This window comes from Hipposideros armiger, unplaced genomic scaffold, assembly GCF_001890085.2.
Source record: "Hipposideros armiger isolate ML-2016 unplaced genomic scaffold, ASM189008v1 scaffold_167, whole genome shotgun sequence".
NCBI lineage: Eukaryota > Metazoa > Chordata > Mammalia > Chiroptera > Hipposideridae > Hipposideros > Hipposideros armiger.
This window is the reverse complement of record NW_017731517.1, coordinates 1,937,264-1,951,453: the sequence shown is the minus strand read 5'-3', so window position 1 is coordinate 1,951,453 and position 14,190 is coordinate 1,937,264. Positions and strand designations below refer to the sequence as shown.

General features: G+C 42.4%; 1 protein-coding gene and 1 long non-coding RNA gene across 8 annotated transcripts in view; one reads left to right on the top strand and one right to left on the bottom strand.

Annotated features, from left to right (window-relative positions):
* The window catches only part of LOC109387738 (uncharacterized), an 11,882-nt gene extending 9,079 nt beyond the window's left edge, over positions 1–2,803 (bottom strand). For all 3 annotated transcript variants that reach the window (XR_002125085.1, XR_002125083.1, XR_002125084.1), the window contains exon 1: positions 2,589–2,803. This is a non-coding gene — a long non-coding RNA (uncharacterized LOC109387738). The remainder of the gene's footprint in view (positions 1–2,588) is intronic.
* A 337-nt stretch (positions 2,804–3,140) lies between these two features.
* Positions 3,141–14,190, top strand: part of ARID4B (AT-rich interaction domain 4B) — a 137,736-nt gene continuing 126,686 nt past the window's right edge. For 3 of the 5 annotated variants that reach the window (XR_002125080.1, XM_019651826.1, XM_019651823.1), the window contains exons 1-2: positions 3,141–3,575; positions 4,234–4,288. Coding sequence is in view for 4 of the 5 variants with exons in the window: in XM_019651826.1 (XP_019507371.1) it covers positions 4,283–4,288 (6 nt within the window). In the remaining variant the exon portion in view is untranslated. Of the gene's footprint in view, positions 3,576–3,990; positions 4,086–4,233; positions 4,289–14,190 lie in introns of those variants that run through there. The other 2 variants (XM_019651824.1, XM_019651825.1) reach the window with 2 other exon arrangements.

Sequence of the window (14,190 nt, the reverse complement as noted above, 5' to 3'; positions counted from 1 at the left end):
GGTGATGGTGTAGGCTGCAGCCTCTGCAGCAGTGGGCTGCGGTGAGCTACCGTGAGTGGCTGGCAACCAGTGTGAGCGGCCGGCAGTCGGTGTAAGTGGAGGTCCAATGGCTGGCAAGCAAGTGCCTCACCCAGGAAGAGCGCAATGATAATACCAACATGCGCCAGTGAAGCAACGTCCTGCACAACTAGACTGAAGAACAAAAAGACAGCAACTTCCCTGTTCCCCTCTCCCAATTCCCCAATAAAATCTTTAAAAAAAAAAAAAATTTCCCCTGTAGTGATTTATTATTCTGAATTTTACATTTACTTCAGTATTTCCTCGAATATCACTCATGGTCTTTCTAGAATTTTCTCTTGCTCTGTAAATATCCATTGCTATTTTTATTTGTTCTCATATTAGGAAAGAGCGACATCTCTGGCACATTTTAGGAGGTTCCCCCCCCTTTATCTGCTTCCTTTTGCTTCTTGGGACAATGATATGGTCTCTAGGATCATGAACCTAAAGGATTGAAAAGTGTATTTTTGTAGTCTACTGTTGAGTATGTAGTAAAACAATCCTACGAAAATCAGCACTCCATCAAAGGAAATCATCTTAATTATATATTTCAAAGAGAAACATGCCATATAGAAAATGTTTGTATCTACCTTGACCAATAATTAGACTAAGTATATCACAAGAGAAATAAAGTTCATAAAATATTTTGAAATAATCAAAAACCAGTTTAGTAAGCTATTATCCACTCTTTTTAAGCATAAACATAGGTTATCTCATTCTTAAGAGATTAAAGAAAATAACAGGAAGAATAATTGCTTATGTAAAATATTACTATTGAACAGATATAATGGTAGACTAATGAAAAGCATCTCTCATATACTTCTCTATTTAAACCAATTAGTAGCCATCTCTTGCCTACTAGGTTGAGAGCAAAAATAATGTTTATCTTTTCCACAGCCTTTAGAACACATTTGACTTAAATTAAATTTCAATGAGACCAACTTGCAAGAATTCTCTTTGGTCTCTGGATCAGTGACAAATAACGTTCTGCAAGAATCAGAGTTAACCTTTGTTTCAATTCTTAGCTGATGTTATTTTTCGACTTAAAATGGTAGTTATGAATTTTTAAAAATTATTCTTTCCTTTGCTCACTCAGGTAAGTTTAAGAATATTCACTTAACAAATAAGTCAATGAATGTTCCTTTCCCAGTGGACTGTTTATACACAGTATTTTCAGCAGTGGGAAAACATAGGAACCTCAATTTTTCTAGGTATTAAAAACCAATCTGTTTTATGTCTTCTTAGGGGTCTACAGTGTTCTACACACGGTGGCATGTACCCGCTGTTTTTTTTTTTTCTTTAAATCAAAGAACTCCAATTTATCACAGCTGGAAATTTCAGCTCCCTTGTACCAGACTTAAATACAAAGAGGCATTAGTGTTACATGAACTCTATTAATTTACTTTTAGATTGAATAACACGTACAGAATGTCTGAGTCTGAAACTATTCGCCTTAAATTTGTTCAAATAATGGATGGATGCACAATTACAAAAATAGATTCTTTCCTCCTTGTGACTACCGCAATGACTTCCTACTTGGGCTTCTGGAGCTAGCCAGTGATCTTTGCAAAATTCAAATCTGCAAAAGGGAGTCCCTATCTCCCTTCCGAAAGAACAAAACTTAAAGCGTGTAAGGTTCTGCGTCCTTCCCCATCAACCTTCCCCACGCCCCTCCAGCCTCAGTTCCTCATACTTTAAAAGCTCCCTCTTGCAAAAGGCTTTCCAACGTGTTCTTCTTTCTGTCTGGAATGTTCTTCCCTTAGTTAACTCCCGCTACCCCTTCAACTCTCAGGTCGATGCTCACTTGCTCGGAAAAGCTTTCCCTTAGCTTCCTAAGCCAAATTCTGTATCTCAAGTTCTCCTGTCACCATGTAACTCTCCTTTGTAGCACTCACCGCTGTTGCACTCTCACACTCGTTTGTGCGTCCATTTTATTTAATATCCGTCTGTCTCACTAGGCTTAGAGGTCCACTAAGGCAGGGGCCATATCAGTTCTTCCACGCGGTAGAAGCTCAATAAATAAGCGAAGGACCGAATGCACGGAAAATGCCTTCTAACGTGTTTGATGAAATCAGGGCACACACTTGCACACGAAAAGCGAAAATATCAAGGAAAGGGTCTTGTTTCAGAATGGCTAGAGACATAAACATAAGCGCAGCTGTGAAGCGCAGTAAACCCTTCGACTCAAACTCCGGGAGACGACGAGTCTGGAGAAAATCGCCTGAGAGATGCGGGCAGGGGATTTAAACAACTCCGAGGCCGATTCAACGGAGACTTGGCAGAGAGCCTCCGGTGTCTACTCTGTTAGCAGCGCCGCAGGGTACCCGAGACTCCCGCTAGCCTCTCCGCTCAGACGCCCCCTTCCGCCCCGCTCGGTCACCACCCCTCCTGCTCTTCTTTTCCAGCGAGGGGACGGAAAATTCATACACAATCCGGTTCAGCATCCGGGTCCTCACCCTCCTTCTTTCTTTCCTCCAGGCCCCGCCCTCCTCCCCATCCGGGTCCCCCCAGCCGCCACCACAGCCGCTCACGGTTCAACGATGAGATCACAGCCTTCGCGCCGCCGGTCCGGGAGTACCAGTACCCAGAGTCAACTCCCCACTTTATAGTTCAGACCAAGGCTCCTCCTGACGCCTACATGAATCCTTTCCCCTACTTCATCCCAGAACGCTCCGCTCTCCTCAGCAGCCAGCAACACCGCATTACTCGATGCAAGAAAATGCGCCATCCTGGTCACACTGCGCAGGCGTCGTTGCCGCCTCCCAACTGCTTTGTCGCCCCGCCCCTTTCCCCCCGTCGGTCTCACGCAGGCACGGGGCATTGCGGGTCTTGTAGTTATCACGGGCAAGGGCTCGCGCACTGGTCCCGCAGGTTGGACTACATTTCCCGGAAAGCTTTGAGGCGTAACTTTCTGTTTCCATAGAATTGGTGGGAAAATGGCGTCGTTGTTTGTATCCAGGGGACCAATAAGAACAGGGTGTAGGCGGGTTCTAAAAAACTCTAGCCAATCCGAGGTCGTCTAAGAGGCAATCCGGGAAAGAGGTAGGGGAGGGAAACAGCCTAGGGGAGGGGTGAGCGGAGAGAAGGGGGGACTCGGGGTGGGGGGGGAGAGATGTTTGCCCGTCAGTCGAGTGCGGAGTGAGGAGCTCGGGCGCTGGAGCGGAGGAGACTCTTGAGCTTAGCCTGCCGCCGCCACGGCCACCGCCTGGACCTTTGCCTGGAGAGAGCCGCAGAGGGGCTGTGGCCTCAGTCCTCTGGAGGGCAGCGCGACGGGGACCCGGACTCCAGTCCGGGAGGATTTTTCGTCGTCCCCCTCCCCCCAGCGAGTGAGCCCGAGCGGCCGCCAAACAAAGGTACCAGTCGCCGCCGCGGGAGGAGGAGGAGCCGGAGCTTCAGCCTCGGCCGCCGCTGGACCCGCCGCCCTTCTCCCCCATCTCTCCCCCGGGCCTGCTGGTTTTGGGGGGGAGCCGGGGAGGGGACTCTGGACGCTCCGGGGTCGGCGCTCGCCTCCCAGAAAGGTAGGGCATTTCGGAGGCTTTCGCGGGCTCGTCAGGGCTCCTTTAGGGAGTCCCCGGGCCCGGCCGACGAGTGGGGAGGATCGCCGTGGTAGACTCGCCAGGGGCCGGAATTCGGGGCCTCGGCCCCGGAACCCCCGTCCCCCGCGGTTGCCCCAGCCCGGCGGCCGCGCTCACGGTTCGGCAGGGCCGCGGTGGGGGCCCGGCGAGCGCGGGGGCTGTGCCGCCTCCCGCCCTCTCCTCCCGGTCCCCTGTCCCCGCGGCCGGCAACGGGGTCCGCTCCACTTGTGGTTCCACGTCTCGGAACGGGACGTGGGGCCGCGGCCCCAGCGGGTCGGTCCTGCGGCGGCTCGCCGGGCCTCTGAGTCCGCTGCCCTCTCGGACACGGGGTGCACCGAGGCCAGGTCGGCCCCGGCTTGTTGTGAGTTTCTTCTCTGACAGAAATGGCGTCATTGTCGGAGACGGGAAACTCCGTCGGGTCCCGACAATGGGGACGCGAAGCTGCGGAGCTGTGTGAGTGGCGGGGTGTGCGGGGTGGTGGGGCCAGAGGGAGCCCCGCATCGGCATCTTTGCGGTTCGACGGTCTTTCTAGGCTTCTCCGCCTCCGCCCGTGCAGTGGGTGCCTGTGGTGTTGACTGGGTGTCTTTTGTTTCCCCTCCAGGTGCAGGTAAATCTGGTGTTTTCGAGGGGATCGCGGTCCCGGAATCATCATGAAGGTAAGATTGCCTACAGAAAACGAACCTCACGGGTTGTAGAATTAAGGAAAATGGGGGTTGGATCGAGGTCGTGGGTCCTCAGAGTGTTGCCGAGGAAGGTGTGCGCTTGGTGGCTGGGTGCCCGAGCCCTTCCCCGGAGACGATGGGGTCAGCTGGTGTGGCTATTTATCTGTGGGCCGTGCTGTGGAGTTGGAGCCAGTTACAGGCTATCGCACCGAGGATCGTTCTCCCATATAGGACGTCTCTTTTTGCAGGGAATAAGAGGAATAGCTGCATGCATTAGAGTATTTTAAAAGGTGAAACAGAAAAAGCAGGTCAAGTAATCTGACTCTAGAACCTGAACTGTATTGTGGTTCTATCGGTTACACTGATGAAAGAAAATCTCATTTATTGTGTTAACAGTACTGTGAATTTTTAGCGGAAGTCGTATTTGATTAGCCACGAAAATAATCTTAATTGAAAGATTTTTAAAAGGAATTTTGATGATCTTTACACAACTCCAGAGATAGCAGCTGTTCATTGTATTTCCAGGGATTTAGGAGTGTATGGCTTATTTGTCTTTATTGATCTGTTTGTTCAGTGAATTGTTAGTTGTTGTATTGCATTGTGATAAAACTGATGTGGAAAACCGATGGCCAGGTCCCTTTTAAATGTAAACGTGTTAACTGAATGGAGGATATTGTCTAAAAAGTACAATTTGCCTAACTGGTGGAAGAAATTATAGCAATAAAAGTACAGGCTGCTTTTTCACTTTAGAGAATATATATTGGATGCTGTCATGATTGTAAAGGCACTCTAGAATAAAAGCTTTAGATTTCTGAAATTCAACTGGTGGAACTTAAGAGACTAGCAGATATTTTTCATCTGTTACAAATTCAGAAGTGCTTGAAAAGGGTTGAGTGCGTTCACAAGTATAGAAATACAACATAGTATGTTAAAAATGCAAATTATCTACTTTTGACAGTTCCTTTGAACTATTTTTTAAAACAAATTTACTTCACTTTTATTCAGAATCAAGACTGCTTTTATAGTACTGCATCCATATTAAAATTTGTAATGCTTGTGTTTATGGAAGAAAGTAAAAACTGTGGCTACTTAAGTATTTATCAGCTCTACAAAGTAATTAAGTTCAGTCCAGTTTTTTTCTCTTTGGGCTTGGGGCGGTATAAACTACCTGAGACGTTCATATCTGCTGAATTCCTGCCTTACCTTCATGTAAATGAAAAAACTATCAGTGATGTTTCAGAAATGAATCCCTTTTGTTAGTTACAGGTGCTAGCTACAACTCCTGTGACCTGTGTAAAGCAGTGACAAGTGAGTTTATTAGGTAAAACGTATCTTTCTTGGTATTGGATGACAATTTCTCAAAAATTGTTGGGTCGAATGATATGTAATGAGTTCAAAAGCTGAATAATACAGGATTTCGTTTGGAGTAAATGTAATCTGTCACCGTTGCTAGTGAAGTGCCTGGCACGTCTTAGGGACTCTGTTAATGTTTGGTTGAAATGTAGTAAGTTGTAGATCTTTTATTTAGATTTAAATTTTCTTTTCCTTTTCTTTCTTTCATTTCCTTCTTCTTTCTCCCACACCCCCTAACTTGTCTGTTAAAAAAAATGAAAGTACGTTGGAAACTTTAGCCTTAAAAGTTTCATAGTATTAGGCAAATGCAAATTTTGGGGTATCATTTTAGAACTACTAATTTTAAATGCTCAGCATTTCCATTATTGCTGATTTTAAAAAAAGTATTAGTAATGTTGAAAGGAAAGAGTTATTAATATAAATTTCTAATTTTATACAAGAACTTCCTGTTATTATAAGTTTGCTAAGTGTTTTAGGGAATCTACTTGTAATCAGCAGTACTAAAAACTAAGCCTATTTCTATTAAGTTAATTTCTCACGTGGTGAAAGTTGAGAGGCTGCCCATGATTGGTATTTTGCTTTAACAAAATTGCAATTCAAAAAGGCTTTAGTATTGATTACATTGGGCTTAAATTTTCTTTTTTTCATGTCCCAGTTTCTGTATTGTAATGACAACTGAGCTATGGAAGGATTTATGCCATTTATTTGATCTTACCAAATATATTTGTACTTTGAAGCAAACTTTAAAGTTTTTATTATCTGTCCTAGTAGCCACAAAAAAACTTTAAATTTTACTGAGTGAGTGTATTGAGGTAATTGAAAAAGTGTTTAGTAATACTCTTGGTTGCTGCTTTAAATCCCTAAAGAAAGAAAAATGTGTGTATTATTTTAACTGTTATATGTTTTGGAAGCAATTTTCCTGTGGTACTTAACTACCCTCAAGATTTGTTTAAATAAGTAAAACCCCGTTATTGACTGGTATACTATATCTTGTGATAGTTTTTACTCAGTGTGTTTTTGAGAAATCTAACACAGTAGCAGTTTTGTGCTGTAACATAGATCATAATGTTGGTGTTATTTTTCATACTTTTGATAGACCTTTCAATGGCAGTGACAGCACATTATCAGAAAATAATAGATTGTTAAACTTTCTAAAACTAAGACTTAATTTTAGTTATGTCAGATTCATTTTCTACTTTTTTCTTAAATGAAACTTTTTTCCTGTTTCTATATTGCACATGTTATTAACATCTCATTACACTGCTGTAAATTTTCAAGTGAAATGATCTGCATAGGCTAGACATTTCAGAATCTTTAGGGGATAAGTGATTTAGATGGTTGTACTTAGAATCTGGAGAGATGGGGTTTTTCAGATGTATCATTCTCTCTTCAGTAATTGCTGGCTTAGTTCACATACGAATAATGGGTTGGTTACAAATGCCTTTTTAAATGCCCTTTGCTTGTGTGCATGTTCTCACTCCCTCTTCCCTTTCTTTTCCCCTTCCTCTTCCTCCTCCCTTTCCTTCCTCTCTTCCTCCTTCCCTTCCCCCTACCTCCCTCTCCTCTCTGTTCTTTTCCTTCCCTCTTCCCACTCACATTTCATAAATCATTCATTTAACAACCCCTTCCATGTGTCAGGCAGTGTGGAATGAAGGTGCATAAGCTATCAGACCTATTTTCAGGGAAATCACAATTTAGGAGCTCACAGAGAAAGCAAAACAGTGCATATTGAATTATAAGCGTATTGATTGCAATATACAGTAATTATGATAAGTGCTATGGGAGGACAGAAAAAGACATCTAAATCAGAAAACCATAGTCCTCTGGTGGAATTGACATCTAAGCTGAGAGTTAAAGCTTTCGCCTAAGCAAAGAAGGGTAGAAAAGTGGTTCAGACAAAGGAAACAACAATGGAAAATAAAGAAAAAACAAAATGATGTATTTGAAAACTAAGTAGTTCACTGTGGCTGGATTAATTTAAAACATGTTGTGTTTGGGGTGGCAATAGGAGGGCAGTGATGGGAGATGAGGCTAATTTAAGGAGTTGAAAATTTTCTTGAAAGCTATATGGAACCACTGAAGGTTTTTAAGAAGGGAAAAAGATGTTGGATTTGTATTATGGAGAGATCCCTTTGGTAGTATTGTAGTGACTACATCAAAAAGGAGATCTGAATGGAAGGTCTGGAGATTACAGGTGAGAATCCCAAGTGAGAAGTGAATATGGCCTGAACTAATGCACTGGGAGTGGAACAGAGGGGATAGGTCTGCGTTATCTAGGAAGTAGAATTTAGGACCTAGTAACTCACCCTGGGGTAGGAGGAAGGTGGAGTTTCCTTGGGGCTTGAGATGGATGTTGTCATTTGAAGCATGTTGTCATTGGAGTAAAGATGAATAGGGCTTTGAGTATTTAAAGGACTTATAGGAGGTCCACATCCAAGTGGACCTACTTATTAAGATGTAAGATTAAGAGAGCAGGTAGGATGGAGAGAAATCAGAGGCGTTGTTAATCCAGTGTGAATGTTAACCTCATAGTTAATATTTAACTATAATGTTCAAAGGGATTTAAATCTGTAATATGGCAAATGTATTTTGTCTTATAAGTTTGTGGTCTTTTTGATGAAAGGTAATTCTGTAAAATATTGATATGTTTTCTGTCCAAATTGCTAACTCTTTGCTTATTGTAATTTTAAAAAGTATGCTGGATGACTACATATTTCACTGAAGAATATGTATTTACTAACTTAGATGATAAATTCAGTCACTGAAGAGATATTATGTACCTTCCTTGTACCAGTTATGGTTCCAGGTACTGAGGATACAGCAGTGAACAAAACAAGAGTTGTTACCTGTGGAGTTCACATTCTATTAGGGTAGCAGACACCAAGCCAAAAAAAAAGAAAAATGTGGTAAGTGCTATGAAGAGAAATAAAGCAGACTCAGGATAAGAGGTTGGAGTGACAGAGGTTGTTACTTCAGATTAGATGTACTACAGGGCCTGTTTGAGGAGATGACATTTAAGCATCATGTGAAACATATAGTGAGCCATTCAGTTATCTTGGGGGAAGAGCATTCCAGGCAGAATATACTAGTGCAAAGGCCCTGAGGAGGAATAAGTTTGCCTGTTTGACGTTGGCATGTTTAAGGAACAAGAAGAAGGCCTTTAGGGCTGGAGTGGTAGGAGATGAGGCTAGAGAGGTCACAGGGCCAGTCCACTGTTGGGCCTTGTAGGCCATGGTAAGACAGAGTAATATCTGAGTGTTAGGAAGTCATTGAAGAGTTTGAGCAAGAGAATGAAGTGATCTGATACACATTTTCAGGAAGAACAGTAGCTGCTGTGTAGTGAACAGACTGCTGGGAACAAGAATGGAAGTAGGAGACTTCCATCTGGTTACTTCTGGTGAGAGAGGTGATGACCAGGCGAAAGAAGTGGCTGTATGCAAGGTGGGATGATGATAGGATTTGAATGCATTGGATATGAGGGAAAAGTTCTGCTTGCAACTTACAGATGACATCCTCCCTCCCACCTTTTGAAAAATCTTTTTGCTGTCATTAGTTGGTGGATGGGATTCTTAGAACCGAGTACAGGCAAGCAGATATTCCAGCTCTTAGCCTTCCCTTGTTAGTGAGCAGTGAACATTCAGTTGAGCAATCCTTTCCATTTTATTTGCATTTGTTTGAGAAATTTAGAAAACAAGGTAAAATTCACTTTTTAAAAGTGTACAATTCAGTACTTCCTAGCATTTTCACAAGATTGTGCATCCATCACTATTATCTAACTCCAGAATATTTTCATCTTCCCCAAAGAAACCTTGTACCCAATAGCAGTCACCCCCCTGGTCTCCCTTTCTTCTGTTCCTCCCCTGGCAATCACTAATCGATGTCTCTAAGGACTTGCCTATTCTGGACACTTCCTATCAGTGGAATCATACAGTATGTGGCTTTATGTGTCTGTCTCCTTTCACTTAGTGTAGTATTTTCAAGGTTCATTCATTTTGTAGTATATGTCAATAGTTCATTCCTTTTTATTGCGGAATAATATTCCAATTTATTGATATACTACATTTTGTTAATCCATTTGTTAGCTATTGCACATGTAAATCATTTGTACTTTTTGCCTATGAATACAAGAACAAACATAAATAAATTATCTAGTTTGTTAGGCGGTAAGTGGCATGGAAATAAGAGAGGAGCTGGGTAAGGAGGATAGGGAATGTGGAGGTTGAGGTTGTAGCATTAAATAAAGTGGTCAAATAGGCTTTATTGAGAAGACTCGGTAGAAGGATGTGAAGGAGTTAGTCCTGTGGCCTCAAAGGAAGCTTGACATGTTCACTAAACACGGAAGCCAGGGTGGCTGGAATGGAGGAAGGAAGGAAGAGAAGGTGGGAGGGGGACGGGGCAGACAAGTGAAGAGATGCAGGTTGGGGGCGGAGCAGATCCGATCAGATCACCTAGGACCTTGAAGGCCTTTGTACAGATTTTGGCTTTCACGGTGATAGAAATAAGGAGCAACTGGGGGCTTTGAACACAGGAGTGATACAGTCTCATTATAGAGTGGCAAATTTTCATGACATTTTTTTAAAGGATTACTGATTTCTGTGTTAAAAACAGGCTATAGGCAAGTCAAAGATAGAAATTGACTAGTTAGGAAGCTATTTTAATAAAGGAGGATGGTGGTATGGTGGCCACCACAGTGAGGGTGGTGAGGAGTGGTCAGATTCTAGATGGCTTTTGAAGGCACAGCCAACAGGCATTCCTGTCAGATTGAAGGTAGAAGGAAGAGAAAGAGTCAAGAACACCAAGATTTTCTGGTTGGATAACTGGAAAACTGGAATTTAGGATGAAGTTACAGCTGTATAATTTTTGGAAATAAGCATTTATGTTTTATATTTGTCAAAAATGCTAACTGGTATATTGCTCTCAGATGTGACTGTAACAAAATACAGACGTGCTATGTTAATTTTTCAGTAACAGACACATTTAAAAGAGCTGCAAATTTTTATTCTTGACAAATTGTTTAAAAATAGGATTCTTGCTGTCTTCCTCTTCGTGTCACAGAACAGAGATGTTTCTACTCTATGAAAAGCATGCACTGGTTTTGTGTAAGATGACACCCACAGGAAGCAAGGGAAACCAGTCACATTAATCCTTTTGATATTTAAGTGTTGCGGATTGTAGAAGTTGTGGATTTTGATAAGGCATAAGCTGACAATAGAATTATTAAAAATTTGTATTGATTACCTAATTGCACTGTATCACTTTTGGCTTATAACTTAATTTGAATATAAAGGACAAAGGAAAATATTAAAGAAAATGTGTCAGTGTCCTTTTTAGCTGGGCTTCCTTTAAACCTAATGGATGTTGGTTAAACATTAGTTGTAACTAGCTTTTGTTCCCAAGATGATTGAAATATTTTCATTTAATTACATCAAAATAAGAAAGTATGTTACCTCTTAAACTTTAGTCAGTATGTTTAACTTAATTTTAAATAAAAATGATTACATTTCTGCTCTTTCAGGAGTGCAGGAAATCCTGACATTCAGGTTTTCCATGGAAGATAATGTTTTAGAAATCTGATAATTTTCATACTATAATTAGAGACAACATTCAGGTTTAGGGAGGAAAAAATGAGTTTATAAAAGTATATAAAGAGCTTACTAGAAAATAAAAGGCAGATCTACTAGGATCAGCCCTCAGAGACAGAGAAACCAGTCTTCATATTCATCTTGCTATTCTAGTGGTTATATTTTCAGCTGATAAAAAGAAGCAAGGGACAAAATAAAAGAGGCAAAAAGGGAAAGTTTGTGTGTGTGTGTGTGTGTGTGTGTGTGTGTGTGTGTGTGTGTTCTGTGAGCTTGGGTATATTTTATTTTTTTTCTTGCTTTTTTTTATTATTAGTTTCATGTGTACAGAACAATACAATAGTTATCCTTTTCACCCCTCACAAAATAACAACCCCTCTCCCCCATCAACTGCCCTCCCACCCCCAATATTATACTTATCTATTACAATTCCATTGACTCCATTCCCACACTCTACTCCACATCTTGTGACTTTATGTATATATAATTGTAGTTGACATACAATATTATTCAACATTACCTTCAGAAATACAGTGCGGTGGTCAGGCCTCTACAATGTCTATGCAGTGGTCTCCTTAACAAGACATAAGTCCCACTGGCCCCCTAAAAAATATTTACAACATTATTTATTATATTCCCCAGACTGTCTTTTCTATCCCTGAGGCCATATTGTAGTTACCAATTTGTATTGTCTCGTCCCTTCCCCTTCTCCTTCATCCCCACCCCCTCCCAACTGGTAACCCTCAGTTTTTCCTCTGTGTCTCTGAGACTATTTCTGTTTACATTTCTCATTTATTCAGTAAAAAGGGCAAGTATTAAAACCACTTTTAAATTACACAATTATTTATCATCAATTAAAAGAATAATTCTGTATATAGTTTTATCCTATTAATCCTAAAATGTCTCAGATTACAGCATATCTTGGATAATGGGATGGATACTTTATATAGACTTTTCTTATCTAAGCCATTTTCTTCTAGTTCATAGATAAATTTTTGGCAACGTGACTTAACTCTAGGATCATTGAAGCCCTGTGTCAAGATTTTGACAAGTGTGCCGGCCGAGTGGCATGTTGGTTGAGTTGGCTTGGGACGCCAGCTCTGAGCAGCAGGACCCCGTTTTGGATCCCCCATGAGGGCCAGTGACACTGCCCTCTACAGCAAAGATGCTGAACAACAGCTCAACCTGGAGCTGGGCTGCCGAGAGTCGCCGGCGACGGCATAGGCTGTAGTGGAGCTGCAGTGGGCTGCGGTAAAACTACTGTGAGTGGCTGGTAGCTGGCGTGAGTGGCTGGCAGCTGACGTGAGCTGCCAAGAGCCGCTGTGAGCAAACGTCCAGTGGCCGGCGACCGATCTGCCTCACCTGGGAAGAGCGCAATGATGGGCCAGTGAAGCAGCGTCCTCTGCAAACTAGACTAAGAACAAAAGGACAGCAACTTGTCTGTTCCCCATCCCCAATTCCCCAATAAAATCTTAAAAAAGAAAAGAAAAGATTTTGACAAGTAACAGACTTTCTATCTCCTAATTTCATAATCTTGCAGGATAATTGCTTATGAGAGCATAGTCATTGATAATGTTTAATAAGTTTCATTGGAAATCACATGTATTTTTTATCTTTTAATAGCAGAAAATGAAGATTATAAACTATCAAACCTTTGAACAAATTGCATTTAAAGAAAAGATTCACTTTATACTGATAGTAAAAATACTTGAATATGACTATAAAAACCATCTTTGTTTAGTTGAAGTGCCCAATAAACAGAGTAACTTAGTGATTAAGAGCATATGGCTTAGAAAGAAAGATCTTGTTTTCAGTACTGTCTCTCTCTGTTCTTTATTGTTAAAGTTGGGGTAAGGTCATTTATTCTTTAAATGAAAGTGGACATTAGTTTCACTTTTTGCAAAATGGGGATAATGGTTACCTTACAAGACTGGGTAGTTGTGTAAGTACTCAATGAAATAACATTAAAATGCTTTATACTGTACTTTGTTCTGAGCATAGTTCTGAGCAGTCAGTGCATGGTAGCTGGATTGTTCTGGTAAAAACCTGCCTCTCTTTTACAATGATATAATGAGGGCTCTATTTTTTTTTTAAGATTTTATTGGGGAATTGGGAGAGGGGAACAGTGTTGGGGAATTAGGGAAGGGGACCAGCCAAGTTGTTGTTCTTCAGTCTTCGTTATGGAGGGCGCCAGCTGCCATCTGGCTGCCCGTTGGCAGCTCGTGGCCTCTTAAGCTCAAGGTGCTGTGTTCAATCTTAGTTGCGGGTCGGCATAGCCAGAATTCCATGAGGGAGTCAAACCAGTAGCCTTGTTAAGAGCGCATGCTCTATCTACTGAGCCACCCAGGCAGCAGCTCTCAGCTCAAGGTGCAGAGTTCAGTCTTAGTTGTGGGTGGGCATAGCTCACCATTGAACAGGCAATCTTGTTACATCAGCTGAGCCATCCTGCCACCTGTTGGCATCTCAGCAGCAGCTCAGCCCGGGGGCAGCGTCACTGGCCCATGTAGGAATCAAACCAGAGACCTTGTTGCTCAGAGCTCATGATCTAAAGCCAATTCTTAACCAACTGAGCCACTCAGCTGACCCCAGGACTCTTTATTTATTTTTTATTATTTTATTATTTTTTTAAAGATTTTTATTGGGGAATTGGGGGATGGGAATAGCACTGGGGAATTGGGGAAAGGGGAACAGACAAGTTGCTGTCCTTTTGTTCTTCAGTCTAGTTGTGGAGGACGTTCCTTCACAGTTGCTTCACTGGCCCAAGTTGGCACCACCATTGTGCTCTTCCCGGGCGAGGCAGATCAGTCGCCGGCTTCTGCACAGCCATTCACAGCAGCTGCTGGCCGCTCATGCTGGCTGCTGGCTACACACGGTAGCCCATGGCAACCCACTGCAGCAGGGGCTGCAGCCTGTGCTGTCGCCGGCAACTCATGGCAGCCCAGCTCCAGGTTGAGCTGTTGTTCA